The sequence below is a fragment of the Dendronephthya gigantea genome, unplaced genomic scaffold (assembly GCF_004324835.1).
Source record: "Dendronephthya gigantea isolate DGI-Jeju-01 unplaced genomic scaffold, DenGig_1.0 000032F, whole genome shotgun sequence".
Classification (NCBI taxonomy): Eukaryota; Metazoa; Cnidaria; class Anthozoa; order Malacalcyonacea; family Nephtheidae; genus Dendronephthya; species Dendronephthya gigantea.
Genome location: NW_021163042.1, coordinates 1,303,845 through 1,322,724, shown reverse-complemented (window position 1 = coordinate 1,322,724; position 18,880 = coordinate 1,303,845). Strand labels below are relative to the sequence as shown.

Here is an 18,880-nt window from a genome sequence, read left to right as displayed (position 1 = left end):
CAATTTGGTGTATTAGCATTTGAGGCGGGCAAGTCCTCCAGGAATTTCAATATAGCTCACTAATATAGTCGCCGGCTCATTGATGTGTTTGATCACCATGGTAACACTATATTTCCCTCCTTGTAGCAAATTTACCCAAATACGAAGATTGTAAAATTAGAACTCATAGTGATATATAATGTTGTTCTAATTTTTATTCTGTAATCGAAGATAAACTAGAACATTATGTCTGCAGCTTCTAGAAGAAGCAAATACAGCGAGAAGTCTCGAGAGTCTCTGCCGCCAATTTCTCCTCGTTTGTGCAGTTGTGATGTTCACGACGGACGTTTTGTTGACCGACATGTACAAGATATCGAGAAATTCATCCATGAAGAAACAAAATCATTACAAGACCCTGAATCCCGAAAGGAAAGGTTTGGCGTATATAGGAAAGCATTTGATATTTTGATAGAGGAATGCGTAAGTTTCAAGCCTCTTCTGGCAAACATCAATGCAGAGTACGTTGGGGTCATAAAGGCAGTTGAGAAAGGAGAACAACAGAGGGCTTATATTTCGAGGGATTTGAAATGCGTCGTTGGAGAAAAAATCACAATGGAAAACTATGAGAAGAGAATTCAAGACCTGGAATACAAAGCAAAAGTTATTAAGGCTAACAATGAGCAACTGAGGACAAAACAAAACCGTTCAGAGGCAGAAAAGGTGGAAGCATGTTTAGAAGCATGTTCTGCTATGAATGCTGACTCGTTGAAACAATCCCGACTTGTATTACCGGGTTTAAAAATGGAGGAGCAATTTGACGTTGATGTCCTAAAATCTGCACTGGAAAAACTTCAGGCCAATGTTAAATCCATGCAGCAAAATATGACGACAAATTTTTCCCCTAAGGGGCGAAAAGTGTTGTTGGAGAAAGACCTCCAGGAAAGAGAGAAGTCGCATAATCATGTTAGCCGGTATAATAAAGCATTGAGGGAAAACCTTGGAAAGTTAACTGTTGCTGTTGAGGTATGGCCTGTTGCCTATGGTGCATTTCATGTTAATTGTATAACATTAATTGTTTTCTTCACTTCTTCATTTAATTATATATGACTGTGAAAAGTAGAAATGAAATGAACAGAGCAGAACAGAATATATGAATATTTAGTCCTCCCCCCCCCAATTTTCATGCATAATTTTTGGATGGCATATATATTAGCTTTGTTTCCATATAAATTATTTAAATTTGGATGATGCTTTTATAGACTGCAAAATCCACCATGCAACGATCAAACAAAGTTCTAAAAAAGGAGCTGGCTGATGTTATATTAAAAGCAGTAAATGATTATGAAAAAATGGATTCATCCCGGAAGTACGACCCATTACAACAACTTATTTCTGCAGATGATGATGATCCATTGAAGAAAAAGGAATCTGAGAGACTTGTTTCTTACATTGAACATTTCAACAATCTCTTTGATTTTGCACAGTATGAAACAGCAGCCATTCATGCAGCAACCTCGCCTATGGCAATATTACGTACACCGCAAGCAATGCAGAAATTCAAAGAGGTAGAAATTTTCGATGGAGCAAAGTCACCATTATTCCTTTATTGTGAAGCGCTAATGACTACGAGTGTTGTTGAATCTGAAACAATTAAATTGTCACCTGTTATGTCATTAGAATGTATTGATTGTGCTTTGCGAGAGAGTGGGTTAAACCTAGCTATTCATTGGCTCAATCATCCTTGTATAGAAACATCAATACCTTTAGCTGACCTGCTAGTAAATTGGTGTCATTGCAGTGGTGATTGTTCTTGCAAATGCCAAGCAATTGCTGAGGGAATTTATCGAAAGTTTGCAGCTCATCGTGAGGTTGCCAACACCTTAGCAAAGCAAGGAAAACACCATGCAGTTATTGAATATGGACGATCCAACGGAGGTTTCAGTTTCTCTGACTACAAAGCAATCCTTGAATCAAACCCCACAGTTTTCTATGCAATAATGTTGCTTGAAGCAAACCTGAACGCGAAAAAGATTGAAAGCGGAATATCTTTTTGTTGCATCGTTCAAATCTTACTCCAAAACAATACAAGCATTCTTATTTCATTTCTCGAACACGTCTATTCCACTGGCGTTTACCACGCAAAGGGGCTTAAGCATTCTATGAGTGATCTTATATATAACGAGAGATACTCGGATGAGATGAATCCTGAAAAATGGGAGAGAGTTATAGATCTTTGTTGCAAGAAGAATCATCCTAAGATTGCGATGGAAATTTTGGGTACACTCCTTGTGAGACAGGCTTTAAATCATGCGTCTATCTCGTCCTCACTTGACTATATATCATAGCTATAGACCTAGCTCGTATATACAGAGTTCATTAATTCGGTTTCTCACATGAAAAAACGGAACCTGTTCACACGAGCCCGGTTACCCAAAATTTAACGAAACGTGGGATGAGGTATTAAAATTAGTCTTTTTGAAACAAGCACATGCTCGGTATTGTTAGGGTGACTACACGACTATCAGAATCAGGTTATTTACTTATTGCAATACCTTAAAGTAATTTATTACGTTTCCTTAAATCTTGGTTCGGGGTCATGTAAACAGCCCCTCAGACACACGAGCGTTGTTTTCGAGCCTTTTCAAAATCGTTTTTATCTATATTTTTGCTTTGACGCGTTGTCCACACGAAGGGCCGGAAAATATGCTCAATATGTTAGATTAGCTTCAACTTCTATTGTAAATTGACGATGTTTGAAACCGTTTTGGCGGGAAAACGAAAATGAAAACGCTCGAAAACGTTACCGTGTATAGTCTCAGACGTCGAACTTTTGATGTGCCGAGTCAAATAATTGATATGAACGTTATTACTTTAAAAGAATTACCTCATTAGCAAATCGCGTGAATAAATCCCAATGATGGAACGGTATCTATAGCCAGGAAACTGAGAATGATTCACAAAATTAAACGTAAAGAACCCTACGGTACCAAAATGTATGTAATAGCCCAAAAAAGTGTTAATAAGTAATTAAACTGGTTTAGAGTTTAGAAGCTTGTTGTGTCACCTAGAAGCTTGTTGTGTCACCTAGGATTATGTTGTTTTCAGCTTCTTGTTCGTCATCCATGTACCCGACATGCAGATCAGTGGAGAGGTGGTTTATCACTCCTGCACCATACGCGTCTCCCATCACGTTCATCACAGTGCAAAGACGATCACTGGGGGAAAAAGTATTTGATGATCATCCATTAATCACCAACTACGAATTAGACTAATTGAAACATATATAACAGTAACTATAGTACAATGTTTACTAGTACACATTTTCTGGCATGGCATGTTCCTCCTGAAGACACCGCAAAAATTTTGTAACACTTCAAACTTGGTGATCCCCGAAAGCGTATTCAGCAGAAGAATTGAACTTTTTAAAGTTAGAACTTCATAAAAACCCATTTCTGCGGTGTTCTCCGAAACAGGTCTGGCCGCTGCTACTGTCTGTTCAAAATTTTTGAAATAACACTTCTATTTAACCAGGAATAATTTCGATCTGCTTATTTGCATTTACCTAGGATTGCTAACCAGCTGTCGAAATGAGCGGTATACACCCCCGTTTAGCTTTTAAAGAAGAGAATCTTCTAGTTCGAGTAAAAGTTATATCTAAAGCTATCTTCCTAAAGGTTTACAACCATACTCACATAATCCAATCGATGGTAAAGATAAGACCAACAAATCTAGTTGGGATTCCGACAGCTTCAAGACACAAAACAGTGTAGGATAATCCTGCAGCTGGAATCCCTGATGAACCAGCTGAAACAAATATTGCAACCAAGCTACAAAATGGAACGAAAATATATATTTGTATGTGCATGTAGGAAAATTGTTCTTTTTATTAATATTATTGTTAAATAATATTAATTCCAGGACAATTACAGTGTAAATTAGGCTGAAGATGGAAAGGTGAAATGTTCCCTGTGGCTCCTCACTCATTCTTGCCATATTATTAGTAGATTTACTGTTTTCAGCTTCTCAATTCTCACACATCAATTGCACTCTATTGTTACTCGTTCTCTCAAATTCTAGCCTCTTTTCTCTGTAAAGGTTCCACTGGTCCCAATCCCTTTATCGTATCACTAGCTTCCGTAGGGGCCCACGCCCATTCTCGCCATATTAATCCACAGGCTTGTCTGATTCCGGCAGCTTCTTCCCTTCTCTCCGGGGAATCACAAATCACTGGTCCCTAGTTTTCTATGGTCACACCGGGTAGGCAAGTTACAACAAGCAAGGAAATTATATTACGCGATGCAAACCAATAAAAAATTGAAGAGAAAAAAAGTTCTTACGCTGTCAAAATGATCTCCCCAAAGTTTAGGGACATTTTATTGAGATTCGCCATGAACAAAACAACGACTGCGAAGTACAAGGCACTCCCATCCATATTGCAGGTTGCACCAATTGGTAAACAAAACCGCGCCACTCTGTGATCGACCTTGTTGTTCTCAGTGACACAACGGATAGTGACTGGTAGGGTAGCTGAACTATATAAAAAGTGTTAACAGTTACATCCAGAGCAAAACACAAGACGATTATTAAAAAAATTGCTTCAAATACCTTGCCAACGTACAATTGCAAAAATATATTAAATTGACTATATCCAGGGGGAGGAACAGCACAAATTGTTTAATTAATTAATTGATGTTCATTACGTTGGTCATTTGAGTTCGTAGAGTAAATATTTGGTTTCGTACTAAACACTATGGCATGTACCTTGATGATGTTCCAAGCGCAGTGATCAAAGCGGAAACTATACCAGACAAATAAGTAAATGGATTCTTTCTCACAATGAAAAAATACAATAATGGATAGACGAACAAGGCTTGGATAAAACAACCGATAAAGTTGATTGCAAGGAACAAACCAACATCTTTGAATGCTCTTGCGACGTCGTCAACATCAGCTAAGCTTCCCGCAATTAAAGATAAAATACCAATAGGAGAAACCCTAAAGCATAAGTAGAAACAAACATCGACGTTAGATCGTACAAAACAGAAGGCACTCCGCACATATAAAACGTACCACATAATCCCCGATACAAGCATCATTACAACGTTCAACCAGGACCTGATGAATTCCATCAATGCGCGACCATCTTTACCCAACTTTCTCAGAATCACACCAAGAAGAATCGAGAACACGATTAGACCAATGATATTGGCACCATTCTTGTCAACTGTGCCAGAAAATTTGTAATCCACATTGCTGGTGATGATTGTCACGTTCTTTCCATTTATAGCACTCCAAGGAATAACTGTATTGTCTTGCAGGAGAATGGCAACAGCTTTAGCCGACGAGGGAATTGTTTTGTTTTTTAGAACAAACTTGTTCAAAGTACCAGCGTAGTTTGTCTGGGTCTAAAAATATTTGTCCAGTTAAATTTCGAATTGAATTGCAATGACCGATTTGGTGAGGGACGATCATAGTGAAATAGATAACGAATACTCATCAATCACACCTATCTAATTATCGAGGCGCTAATTTACATTTTCCATAATGCTTATAAAAATGATCTGTCTTGTATAAAGATGATGATTCGGTTATGGGAATAGGGCAAATTTTGTACGTATTAAAATGCAGTAAAGATATTTGATGATAAATATACCAAAACTACGAAATCCATAGCATTTGCTACTAATCGTTTCTCTATAACGGCAAACGAAGATCTCTTGACAAGCGAGTCCGGGTACCGTGTAAACGAAACTTTAGGCTTTAAGCCTTGTTTCCATATGACGCCGACCTGTCGCCGACTCATTGTCTGTAATTATCCAAGAAGAACATTTTCAGAAAGACAAAAGATTTCACTCATTAATAATCACCGACAATATTACTTCGCCGACGTAGGCGTCTATGGAAACCAGGCGTAATTTTAGGCCCCGTTTACACTATGCAGTCTGTTGGCACAGCACGCTTAAATTGGTCCCCGTACCCAATTTTATTAGTGCTCAGGCTACCAACACAAAGGCCGAGCACGGATGAAATGGGCACGGACTGTGCAGTGCCGATAAATCGTGTGTAGTGTAAACGCGGGGCTTAAACGGGGCTTTAAACAACGCAAGAAAAACGTAACACTAAATATTCATTAATATACTTGTCTTCAACAATAGACTGAAGCGACCAAGGCGAATAATATTCACACAAACGTTACATAAACCACACATAACTTTACTTACAGATTTTAAAGTTGCCTCCACCAAATTTTTAGGAATTAAATTTCTACAAGAAAATACTTGAGTAAACTTTTTGCACGGATGAATAGGATTTACACGCAACATAAACACCAGTTTAAAGCCTTTTAATTTGTTGCAATTCGGTTTTCTGATTTCGGATTTCGCAGGCAACGAATTACAACGATTATGTCATGTGAGTTACGAGGAAGAATTATGAATAATGTCATTATGAAAACCCGCCTTAATAAACGTTTTTGTGACCCTTGGGGCAAGCCAAAACCCATACTTTATGTGAAGGATTCTGTAGCTATACAGTAGTGATGGACCGCCTTAAAACTTCCAAGTTCCAACTTCTAAGTGATTTCAAGCGTTCACTCTTTAAGAGATCTTATACAGGGTTATAAAAAAACGCAACACTAAATATTCATAAATTGTGTCTATTCGATCACAAAAGATCGAATATTATGAGTATTTAAGTGCATGGTTGCGTTTTTTATGCACCCTGTAGATGATAGGCCATTCAAATTCTACATATACAGGGTGTATAAAAAAACTACAACCACACTTAATATTCATTATGTTCGCTTGTATTCATTCACAAAAGATCGTGAGCCCTAGGAATTATTAAGGTTTCGCTTTTTTGATACACACTGTATAACAACCGCACCCAGGTGAATTCCATAGCCGAAAAGGGTCTCCTTTTAATCTCAGACTAAGGTTGAACGTCGCATTTTACAGGCTTATCATCTCATCTATTGTTTGAATGAATTCGACGCGACAAAAATGCGACGTATAACCCATAGGCCTTAAGGTCAACACAGACCGGACGCGAAGCGTAAGCCGGACTTAAGGACGTCAAGCTAATTTACCGTTCAGACTAGAAATGTTGTCCATAATCTTTATTTCGATATCGAACATTGATATTTATCAATGATCAGTTACTAGAGTACCGGTTATCCGGCTATCCAGTTATCTGGTTATCCGGCTATCCGTTACCGTGTTTTCTACCATGCCATTCGCGTCCTGTCTGTGTGTGGGCCTTTAAGGCTGACAAACACCGGACGCTATCTGCCAACGCGACGCGATTTTTACGAATTTTTCAGTTTTCAAAAGCTGCTACTGAACTTTGACAATGCTCCGATATTCTTGGTAATTACTGAATGATAATACATTTTGACTAGTGTGGTACCCATATCGGCTCAAAATTTTCTTTCAGAATTGAGATTGTTTGCTTCTGAAAATGGAAAATTCGCGTCGCGTTAGCGAATCGCATCCAGTTTGTGTGGGCCTGAAAAGGCGGTTTTCCATTCGGCGGAATTCGAGCGAAATTCAGTTTGTGAATTGTGAAAATTCAACCGTAGCGAATTCCCTTCAACGCGAAGCGAAATTTAAGTTTTTGAAAGCATATAAATTAAACCCTGCATGGAAGCAAATTTTGGAATATATAGACGCCAATATATAGACGATGCATTACCGTAATCTGCAAGAATATTATGATAGTTTGTTTGCTTTTGGAAAAGGTATTTGATAGGTCATTTGCTTTTGGAAAATTAAAAATTTTGAAAATTCGCGCCGCGTTGCCAAATCGCGTGGGCCTTTAGACTTTAGTGACATTTCAAGCATCAGAAAAAAACATGGCCACAGGCAATAAAATGTTATCTGCAATATCGAACTGATGTAAATCATAGAGTTTGGCACATTCCAAATAATCTAATATATTATACAGGTTGTCCCCAAAAAACCCAAAACCATTGAAATCAGCCATAACAATGTAGTAGCTGGAGTTTGAATGCCTAAGCACTCTGTTGGGACCCAAAAATGTATAAATAAATGTTTGACATAAGCATTTTATGCATGATGCAAGACAGTGAAATTTGCTTGTATCCACAAATGATTTTTAGTACAACAATATTTACATTTATATATGACACTACAAATATGGACAACAATATTTAAATTTACCACTCAAGCACCATGTCCTTCAGCCCTTCTCCTCAAGCAAATTTTAAACCTTTGTGATCCTATTTAGCATTTTATAAGTTAATCCCCACGAGCAAAAATTCGCGAACAAGTCATTCAAATTTTAACAATAGATGAATTAAATAGCTTTGGTTTTTTTGGGACACCCTGCATGTATATATCACTTGACACAACTAAAATGCTTGCCTTAAAAGGTCGAGAAATGAATCCAGTGCAGTAACTTGATTCCGTTTGTTTTCTTCATTTTCAGCGCGACTGGTACTGTCTTCTCCAGGTCGTAAAATATTCATAAGTACAAGTCCAATAATTATTGCCGAAACGGTTGTCGTAAGATAATACAGAAATGTTCTCCTGCCCAGCTTTCCTGCCGAACTAGTGTCAATTTCTGCCAAGGCCACGACAATACTAGAGACAGTGAGGGGTATTATTATCATTCGCAACATACGGATGAACAGTTCACCGGGGAACTTGATGTACATAACGACTTTTTCAGTCTCTGTTGATTCTTGAACTGCGTCGTGTATTAGGATTCCAATCAGGAAACCAAGTAAAACTGACACGACAATCGCAACTAACTGTGCGTTTCCCACCAACGCTTGGCGTATTTTTGAAATTCGACTGGTTCTAATCTCCGATACTTCCAAGTTTGCTTCAACATCCTCGAAATTTAGATTTTCACCTCGATTATTAGCTAGAAACTGCATCTTTATATAACGAGAAGTATTTAGTTCAGAACCTGCTGCACACCTGAACAATTGTCTGCGCTAACAAGTTAACAACAAGGCTTTGTTAAATATTCATGGTATTTATGCGAGTGGAAACACGTATACGTATTCAGCCAATTGCAACAGACATACACGCAAACACTTTATATCTCTACGTAAGACTACACGGACCTTTCAAGTTTAACTTACGAGGGACTGTTTGCCGTACCAATAAGATACCCCAGACCTAGTTTATACGTCGCATTTTCGTCGCGCCGAATGCAATTCAAACAATAGATAATGAGCTCATAGACCCATATCATTATCTATTGTTTGAATTGCATTCGATGCGACCAAAATGCGACGTATAACCCAGGCCTCAAGGTATTTACATGCATGATCCAGTTATGCGTGACTAATTTTGTTGGCAAGTTTATAGCTATTTTTGTTGGTAAAACACTGCTAGTGCAGGTTCATTTCATCCACTCAATTCAAACTCGAATTTCACGCTTCTATACGCTTTACTACCTACCAACCGCTGTACTACCTGCCAACACGCTGTACTACCTACAATTTTGAAAGTCAGATGGAAAATTTGACTTAAATTTTGAAATTTTAAAATGCCCCTACATATACTGGACCAATATTCTAACAGTCAGAAATATTTCATTAATATCGTTGTTATATAAAAATGACGATTTTTTACGGGTATGTTCGCCAAAGTATTTTGGTTGTGCCAAATAGTAGTTTTGAGGTAAATGTTATGAAAATGCGTCAGAGTTAACGGTAAAACTGTATTATAGATCGTTGGATTGAGTTATATTTATTTTTTTATTTATTTTGCTTTGCCACTTGAATACAAGATACAGTAATACAAACACGAAGAGCACAAAATTAATACAAAACATGAATATTCACAAACTGATAATCGAGGCAGAGTATTGCTACATGCAGTTCACGCCAATTACACCAGCCCTTTCAAACAAAATAAAACGACATCATACAATCTCCACACAATATACATGTATATACACTTAGTTTACACTCAGGAAAATCTTCCTCTTGATAGAAGCAGAATAGAAATTTACTCCGTGAGTTCACGGGACTACATATACTTATTTGTTTTTTGCGGTCCGAATTCATATTTTAGCGTTTCCTGCAATCTGATTGCATGGCTACGCGAGCTGTCCGTATGAGGCCGTACGGACCACGCGTGATTTAAAAGCACAGAGCCAACGCTAAAATATGAATTCGGACCGCAAGAAAAAAAATAAATACATATATTGTGTGTATAAGTCGAGTGTGAACGAGCAGTAAAATCAGATATCATTGTTTAAAGTAGGAAGTAAAACCAGCGTGTGCAGGTCAATTAACTCAATTTCAGTGCTAAACGCGAAGCCAGTGAATTCTGCGACAACGATTTAATATTGCATGGCTGACATTTTATTATTCACTTATTTTACTCAAAACTGAAACAAGTTCAGACTGCTAAGTGGTTTGGTAAGCTCATTTGTTATGACACGAAACGTTTTCGTACAGGACGAAATGAAAAATTTGCCTTTTGCGGTAAAAATTGAATGATAAACTGAACATTTCCTACATTTCCTGAGCCAGTAACCACTAACCCGCCGCACACGAGAGCTATCAGCTGAGCTAACGACCTCGCGAGGCAGTTAGCTCAAGCAGAAAATCGTCCGCACACGAGACTGACGAGAGTAACTTGCTGAGATAACAGCCACTTCGTGAGGTCTTTAACTCAAGGTGATTATGTGACATCTGATTATATTAATTTGCATACACGATACGATACGATTTCACGTCAATAGCAGTCATATATAGCACCGTCATAGATAAAGTATTTATTACCAAGTGAAACAAGCTCAGACCGTTCACAAGAGGTAAAATAAATTATTATCTATGAGTATAATATTATCAGTATTGTCAACATATATCATAGCAGCTAGCAAAATTTAAAACGAAATATGGGATTTTGTCTGCATGAACACTTAAAAAACATCAACGTCAACTGAAATTCCGTTCTTATTTCATTTGCTTGAGAAAGTAATTCATGGACTCTCCAGTTCTCAAATGACCTTCATAAGCTTCAAGCCAAATTCTTCCTTTCATGAATACTTCATACAACGACAACCGATCTGTCCAATTGCCCCTGTGGCAATGGCAAATTTTCAGGCAGCCGTCGCGTTTATCAAAAGTATGAGTAACAGCACTACTTCCCCAGTCTGGCATAGGAGCAGGCGAAGAAACGACAACCATATCTGGAAGTGCGTTAGGAAAATTTTCAATGTAAACTCTCAGTGTGTATTTGTTGTCATTGTTGGTGTGCAGTGTCACTTCTACTTTCGTATATTCAGCTGGATCAATCCACTTCACAGCCCCAGGAAAGTAATACTCCAGCATGCTTTTCTCCGTTACAAGTCTGCATTTTTGAGCTTCAGTCCAAGGCATCGTTGTCCGCTTTCCGTGGCGAAATCTCCAGTGAATATAGCTCTTTATTTGGGACATTCATTTCTTATTATTTTGAATCAACGAGACACTTCTTAGAAAAACCAGAGTGAAAGTAATAAACACTGGTAAGTTCGCATCACATTACCCAATCTCGAAACCAGAGCCCGCGATCCATCGGGGGAAGGAGTCGGGGGATCGCGGGCTCTGGTTTCGAGATTGCACATTACCATAACAAATGAACCATGTAGTGTATGTGACGCGCGCAGATTAAATTATACTGACAGATGCAATTTTAATTATTTTCTCTAGAACATGGACACACTGAAGATGACAACAGGTCCTTCGATCGGCAGGTCCCAAATGCTCATGAGATAATTACCACTGAGCAAGCATATTTCCTCACGGCTATAAACTCGCGGGCTAATACATTAAAAATATTCCGTACCGCAAATATGCTTCCAGTTGAATCTGCAGAAACTTTTTGATTAATTGATAATACTTATAATTATTAACATTAATAACATATTATGAAAATTGAAAAGTTTCTAAGGAACTAAAATATTTTGTGCTTGCCTTCGCTTGAAAACAAGCCGGGTAGTTTCTAAGCTGTTGCGTTTATAAAAAGTGCATTTCATCGAATTCTTTAAAGGTGGTTTGAAGCCTTGCCTTTTTTTAACCCAATATTGCTACAAAAGAGAGATTTTTAACTTATCGAGTAGGCTACTTTGAATTCTCATTAGCAATGTGCGTTTAACAAAACGAGAATTGCTAACGTGTTTACGGAGCGGTTCTCGGCTAACGTGTTTAAGTAGCGTTCTTATGTGTGCAATATCACTCTGAGTGCTATATCATTCTGGAGGACGCACCAAGCGTAGTGGAAACCCTAAACGGCACACGAGTGCACACAGCCTGGAATAAGGATTAGTGGTGCATGCATAAATAACAAACGATGACGAAGGCTTGGTATAGAAAAAGATGTAAAAATAGTCTTAAAACCGTGTGGTACTGCATGTTGTACTGTTCTCTCCGGCTCGGAAATGATTTCCTTTCGCAGTTCCATTTTTATCTCTCTCAGTTTCATGATCGTCCAGAAGTTGATTCAGATCAGTGGATACGTGGTTGATCATCCCTGCCCCGTAGGCGTCCCCCATCACATTATTCACGGTTTGTATTCGATCGCTGTGTGGTGGAGAGAAATAATATACAACGCTTACAAACAATACAAATATAATAGCTAGCTAATTATAACTGCATGCACGCGCCTTGACATGCATCCATCCTCTGACATGCCATAGCCCCATAAATATTAAAATCTTTTTATGCCAATTTATTATAGATCTATACATCGTGGGGACCAATTCTTTTTTATTCCGGCGGTCCACTCCAAAGCTCGACAAAACTATAAGAATATTGTTGATATGGTATTTTAAAAAGGTTAACGAACATTTTTACTCCGCCTGCGTATGCACAGCGGAGTCTTAAAATGCCATGGTCTTTTTTCCTTTTAGTAGTCGTCGTAGTAGTTTTGGGCAACAGAAGTTGGCATTTCTACAGGTAACCCAAAACAACTTCATTTCTGACCGAGAAGCCCTGGGTTACACGGTCCACGGATGAATTATGAACATCAGTTGGCATGCAGGCGGAGCGAACGCCTTGAGCAGGCGTCTTGTTTATATTATGTGCATGTCGAAACAAGCCTAATGATAATAAGTGAGGTTTAGAATATTAAGAATTAGCAAGATTTTTATTTTTTACCAAATTTATGCATTCATTCTTCTCAAGACCTCGACCAACGGGGAGAAGAGTAATAAAAAAGAAGAGTAAAATGAAGAGTAAAAAGAGAATAAAGTAAACATAAACTCACACAATCCAATCAATAGCAAAGATGAGGCCAATGAATCTCGTAGGAACCCCAACAGCTTCAAGGCACAAAATGGTGTAGGATAATCCCGCACTTGGAATTCCTGAAGAACCAGCTGATACAAATATTGCGACCAAGCTACGATACAGATATGATATGAGATGTTGTCAATACGATGCACTAGTCTACTATATTAACGATGTAAAACCTTTTCATTCCATCAACATGCAATTCCAGTTATTCCACAATAAACAGTTTAACAATGTGAATTGCAAGATGAAAACAGTTTAACAATGTGAATTGCATGCATTACTTTTGGCTGTAAACTATAATTTAAAAAGATAAAGATGGCGAGCATTTTCATATTTAAGAATGTGCACGAAACAGTATATATATATATATATATATATATATATATATATATATATATTATAATATATATATATATATATAATATATATATATGTATATATATATAATATTGCTATATCAGTCATGCATCTAATAGAGTGACCATGCAAAGCACGCAATTTTTAAAAACCCTATCATCGCACATGCCAATCGACAAGATTAAAAGGTTGCCGTTTATTAAATAAGGCATTAGGGACCTTAAGATGCATCAAATCTACGACGCAGTCATGAAGTAATACTGCCTGAACTAAAAAATTATAGACTCCTTTTAATTGGTAAACAAAGTTAGAGCCAAATGGAAAGCCGTGGCGTATGTAAAACAAAAGCCCCTTATACATAAGACTCAATTTATTGGCACGGCACGGCTAAAATTGGTACCCGTACCCAATTTCATTAGCGCCAAAACAAAGGCCGAATACAGATGAAATTGGTATATACCGTACCCCAAGTAAGGTGTAAACAAGCTAGGTTTTAATCAATATAATCTTACGCTGTCAAAATGATCTCCCCAAATGTAAGGGACATATTCTCGAGGTTTGCCAAAAATATAACGACAACGCCGATGTACAAGGCACTCCCATCCATATTGCAGGTTGCACCAATTGGTAAACAAAACTGCGCCACCCTTCGATCGACCTTGTTGTTCTCAGTGACACAACGGATAGTGACTGGTAAGGTAGCTGAGCTGCATGAAATTAATGAGATGCAGTAATAATATTATATCTAGTGATATACCTTGACGATGTTCCAAATGCAGTGATCATAGCAGGAACTATACCAGACAAATAGGCAAAAGGATTCCTTCTCACAATGAAAAAATACAACGATGGATAAACGATAAAGGCTTGGATAAAACAACCAATAAAATTTACCGCGACGAACAAGCCTACATCTCTGAATGTTTTTAAGATATCTTCGACCTCAGCTAAACTTCCAGCAATTAGAGATAAAATACCAAGAGGAGACACCCTATATATTAAGAATTATATCAAGTATTATTCATCTGGAAATCTAGTTAACATAGAGAAGCCATTCCATAATTACCACTTTGTGGCATTCGATGTGGGATAATTTCTAAAAGAATCTTGAATTGGAGTTGCGTGTGATTCCAACACGAATTTAAGAAACTTTTATAGAAGCTATTTTAATTCATTTTTAACTACATTTAGGGACTTTTTCTACCAAACACTGAGAAAAGCTGATCCGGTAACATTGGAACATTAACATACCACATAATCCAAGATACGAGCATCATTACAACATGTAGCCAGGACTTGACAAATTCCAATAATGCACGACCATCTTCACCCAGTCTTCTTAGAATTATACCAAGCAGAATGGAGAAAACTATCAGGCCTAGAAAATTTGTACCATCCTTCTCGACAGTGCCAGAGAATGTGTATTCTTTGTCATTGGTGATGATCGTCACATTCTTGCCATTGTTGGAACCCCATGGAACAACCGTGTTGTCATTAAGGAGATTGGCCACATCTTTTGCCGAAGAAGGGCTGCTTGTGTTTTTTCGAAGAAAGTTGATAGATTTACTAGCGTAATCTGTCTGCGTCTAAAAGGGACCATGCAATGCAAATAATGTTAATTGCAATTGGATTTATTGATGGAATAACAATATATATAGAAACTCTTAAAGGTGTTTCTACACTTACAGATTTCAATGCTGCTTCTACCAAATTTGGTGGAATCAAATTTCTAAAAAAAAATTGTATAAGACGGTGGTTCCATATGGCTTATAGCTATATGATCTTTAATAACTCGCTGCATTGAAGACCCTGGGTATGACGTTGCTGCAATGACATATATAGTATAGGCTGAGAGCAGTATTTATTAAAGCAGTAGTGGTAAGTAACATTGTGGTAGCTGGGCTTAATTCAAATTGCATACAGTTCGTTGTTTTGCGAAATCTGACAAACCTGTAAAAACCTGGACAAACCTGACAAATCTGTAAAACCGAATTACAACAAATTACGAATTATGTGTTATATATGCAAACCGTGCATGTACAAATGTATTCTTGTCACAGAACCAACTTTCAAAAAACAATATAGAAATATACGAAAACATTTATGATGTAAAATTTTGTAAAAATTCTTACCGAAATAGGAGGTTAATGAAATCATATGCCTGTGGCCTTGCAATTCTACGATATTATCTTGTAAAGTCATGAAAACTAATGCAGTTCTCATTACATGAGCGCAAAAAGCTATGTGACATATGGTTTAACAACCTCAACATTGAAAAGCCCCAATGGAATTGAAATCAACCCATATTTTCATATGTGCGAAATACAACAAATTATGAGATGCGGATTTTGCCGGGTAACTCAGAGAGACAGAGTAGCACCAGCACAGTAATGGACCGAAAATTGTTTAGTAAATATCTAGTGTAATTAATAATTCCAGACGTCCTTGACTCAGTGAAAACCATGCAGGCTAAATTAATGACAGTGAGAAATAGTAACGTTCATGCATGTAACGGCCTAATCACGAGCTTTTAGAAATAAAGTAATCCAAGGTCAACTGTGTTCAGCCTAAAATGCCAACAGAAAAGCCACACTGAGATGGAATGTAGAAAAAAAACCCAATCAACGCTCCATGCGAAGTCACGGATTATTGAATAAAAAATGGGAAAATATTCGCGTACCCTACACATTATATCCAAGGTCAACTGTGTTATACTAAAAATGTCGACAGAAGCGCCACATTGTGATGGAATAAAAAAACACTCAATAAAAATTCCTAAACTGAAAATGTCTATTCCGCGAAGTCGCGGATTGATAAATGGCCAAGCGGTCAAAATATCTGTCACCACAACCATGCAGTTCAAATATTTGTCGACGTTTCTCTTAAACTGAATATTACATTAAAGTGCCAATGTCACTAGTAATTATATTTTGGAAGGCAGAATTTTGCTGCTTTTTACAGATTCTTGCTACAGGTATTTCACTAGTCAATTATTGGTTTGTTACTTCGCGTTCATCACAGATAAACTGCGCGATATGGGCAATGAAGATATGCTTGTGTTAAAAATCTGAAACCAAAACTGAAATCGCTTCATATATATCATAGCTTATAACTATATCATACTTCTGTTATGTTTATAAAAATATATAATGGCTGACGACTGCAGAAGGAAAAAAACCGTTGAAAAAAGGCCTACTGATCCAGTTTTTTTTCGTGTATGCGCACAAAGGGATTAACTCTATATACAGGAAATATGCGCTTAACTTATAATCTTTTCTATCAGCTTTTTTTCAATCGTCATCCACAGACAAATGATAAGTCTGTCATGTCTCTATATGTCAACGAAATCTTGTTACAGATATGGTAATGACTAGTGATACGACTACACGGCATAGAGTTGCACAGTGCAAATTAAGTCAGTACAATTAAATCTGGTTTTATTTCTTATAACGATTACACTTAGAACTCAACTTTGTTATTTTCTATGACGGACATAAGATGATAAGAAATTAAAAAAGTTTGTGTTTTTTTACACCTACGTTTCATCAGAATAAGAGGATAATGTATATTGTTTTGTATTGCATCCAAGTGACCTAATAACAATTGCCGCCAGGATTAAGTATATGTTTACACCACAGTCAATTTATTGGCACGGCACGGTACCATCCCTATTGGTGTTCAGGCTACCAATGAATAAGGCTGAGCCGAATGGATAAAATGGGCACGGGTATCATTTCAGCCGTGTCGTGGCAATAAATACGAGTAGAGTGTTATATAACGAGGCTTTAAGGTCTAACGGCTACCGAGCATGGTTTATTTTTTTTTAAAAACGACTGTTTCGTGCAGCTACTTCAGGCAAAACATTTCAGCTTTCGGGCTCAGCACTATTGTATAACTCGGCATGGCTTGCTGAAGATGGAAAATCAGGCCCGAAATAAATTTGTTTTGTAATTTTATGTCGTGCAATTCTTGCTTATTGACCAACAAAAGCCCGGTCGGTAAAATGAGAAATATTGCATGTGTAAATGCACTATGCATATATAGTCTATATATACATCACGTCTACGACGTGTCTCGGGATTTCTGAGCAGTAATCCGAAAAAAAACTATCTGCGTTAAAATATTGCCATAATTTATACATCGGTGACATTAAATTTAGCAAAGTTTGACGGTTCTATACTCTCTACGTTATATGGTCTTTGATCTATAAACCATGCATGGTATACGAACTATATCTTGCAAACCCGTTAATTTCCTTTACGCCTAAACGAAACGTATGTGGTACAAAATGGTTACATTACTTATATATATACCTTAAAAGGTCGAGAAAAGAATCCAGGGTAGTGATTTGGCTTGGTTCGCTTTCTTCGTTAGGTTCAGAGTTACTATCTTCGCCAGGTTTTATGACTTTCACCAGAACAAGTCCGAGAACTGTCGCAAACACGGTTGTCGTAAGATAATAAAGAAATGTTCTCCTGCTCAGCTTGCCCGCCGAACCAGTATCAATTTCTGCCAAGGCCACGACAATACTAGAGACGGAGAGGGGTATTATTATCATTCGCAACATACGGATGAACAGTTCACCAGGAAACTTGATGTACATAACGACTTTTTCAGTCTGTGTTGATTCTTGAACTGCATCGTGTATTAGGATTCCGATCAGGAAACCAAGAAAAACTGACACGACAATCGCAATTAACTGCGCGTTTCCCACCAACGCTTGGCGTATTTTTGAGACTCGCCCAGTGATTTGTGGTGCTTCGAAATTGGCTTCAATGATCGACTGCGTCTCGACTTTTACCAACGTCTGAAAACTGAATAACGACCGACATGGTGTCACACCGAGAATGGTATCTAAGATATTCAGCTCTGTCAGTGGTGCTGCTTCAACCAATTATGGGTATATACGCACTTAGCCACAGTATATGGCATGTCCACTTTGTCTTCCAGTCTCTCTTTACCTATAAGCCGTCCAGTTGAACTTTCTATAAAACACCTCAATTTGAAATCTGGACTCTCGTCTGAGAGGATATGGAGACTGGACATTAAATTCTAGACGACAAAACACGCGTGAGATGGTGAAAACACACGACTCGCAGCGATTTGTAGGTCATCGGAGTCATTCTCTTGCTATACGCCTTACAATAATGAGTGGCGTTACAGTTAAAATCATATAAATAGAGACATATACGATAGAGAGAAATATTCTAATAGATATAATATTTCTGAAGTATTTATATAAAATACAAACTAAGGGAGTGGTCATAAAGTACGTACTGCCCG

General features: G+C 37.6%; 3 protein-coding genes and 1 long non-coding RNA gene across 4 annotated transcripts; 1 reads left to right on the top strand and 3 right to left on the bottom strand.

The window, feature by feature from the left end:
• Positions 1-119: 119 nt before the first annotated feature.
• Positions 120-3,033, top strand: LOC114524736 (clathrin heavy chain linker domain-containing protein 1-like). The gene is made up of 2 exons (XM_028545903.1): positions 120-1,002; positions 1,239-3,033. The coding sequence occupies exons 1-2, from the start codon at positions 226-228 to the stop codon at positions 2,322-2,324; spliced, it is 1,863 nt and encodes a 620-aa protein (XP_028401704.1). The 5' UTR covers positions 120-225; the 3' UTR covers positions 2,325-3,033.
• A 10-nt stretch (positions 3,034-3,043) lies between these two features.
• LOC114524737 (excitatory amino acid transporter 1-like) lies at positions 3,044-8,914 on the bottom strand. Its single transcript, XM_028545904.1, has 7 exons — positions 8,364-8,914; positions 6,201-6,243; positions 5,050-5,384; positions 4,741-4,974; positions 4,317-4,511; positions 3,672-3,806; positions 3,044-3,194 (listed from the first exon to the last, which is right to left on the bottom strand). The coding sequence occupies exons 1-7, from the start codon at positions 8,879-8,881 to the stop codon at positions 3,044-3,046; spliced, it is 1,611 nt and encodes a 536-aa protein (XP_028401705.1). The 5' UTR covers positions 8,882-8,914.
• A 3,344-nt stretch (positions 8,915-12,258) lies between these two features.
• Positions 12,259-14,571, bottom strand: LOC114524738 (excitatory amino acid transporter 1-like). The gene is made up of 4 exons (XM_028545905.1): positions 14,355-14,571; positions 14,110-14,304; positions 13,212-13,346; positions 12,259-12,526 (listed from the first exon to the last, which is right to left on the bottom strand). Exons 1-4 carry the CDS (start codon positions 14,381-14,383, stop codon positions 12,337-12,339), a joined length of 549 nt encoding a protein of 182 aa, XP_028401706.1. The 5' UTR covers positions 14,384-14,571; the 3' UTR covers positions 12,259-12,336.
• Positions 14,572-14,935: 364 nt separating this feature from the next.
• Positions 14,936-17,994, bottom strand: LOC114524982. Its single transcript, XR_003687141.1, has 3 exons — positions 17,911-17,994; positions 15,284-15,326; positions 14,936-15,183 (listed from the first exon to the last, which is right to left on the bottom strand). It is a non-coding gene; the product is annotated as an uncharacterized LOC114524982 (long non-coding RNA).
• Between the last annotated feature and the right edge of the window lie 886 nt (positions 17,995-18,880).

What these genes read in the sequence shown, in the direction of transcription:
- LOC114524737 (XM_028545904.1), bottom strand. Translation starts at nt 8,881, where the DNA reads ATGCAGTTTCTAGCTAATAATCGAGGTGAAAATCTAAATTTCGAGGAT. An exon ending in CTTGTATCGGGGATTATGTG is followed by an intron (nt 4,975 to 5,049) that starts GTACGTTTTATA and finishes CTTATGCTTTAG; the next exon opens with GGTTTCTCCTATTGGTATTT. An exon ending in TTTACCATCGATTGGATTAT is followed by an intron (nt 3,195 to 3,671) that starts GTGAGTATGGTT and finishes TTTTTCCCCCAG; the next exon opens with TGATCGTCTTTGCACTGTGA.
- LOC114524738 (XM_028545905.1), bottom strand. Translation starts at nt 14,383, where the DNA reads ATGATCACTGCATTTGGAACATCGTCAAG. An exon ending in GGGGAGATCATTTTGACAGC is followed by an intron (nt 13,347 to 14,109) that starts GTAAGATTATAT and finishes TCTGTATCGTAG; the next exon opens with CTTGGTCGCAATATTTGTAT. An exon ending in TTTGCTATTGATTGGATTGT is followed by an intron (nt 12,527 to 13,211) that starts GTGAGTTTATGT and finishes TCCACCACACAG; the next exon opens with CGATCGAATACAAACCGTGA.
- LOC114524736 (XM_028545903.1), top strand. Translation starts at nt 226, where the DNA reads ATGTCTGCAGCTTCTAGAAGAAGCAAATACAGCGAGAAGTCTCGAGAG. An exon ending in AGTTAACTGTTGCTGTTGAG is followed by an intron (nt 1,003 to 1,238) that starts GTATGGCCTGTT and finishes ATGCTTTTATAG; the next exon opens with ACTGCAAAATCCACCATGCA.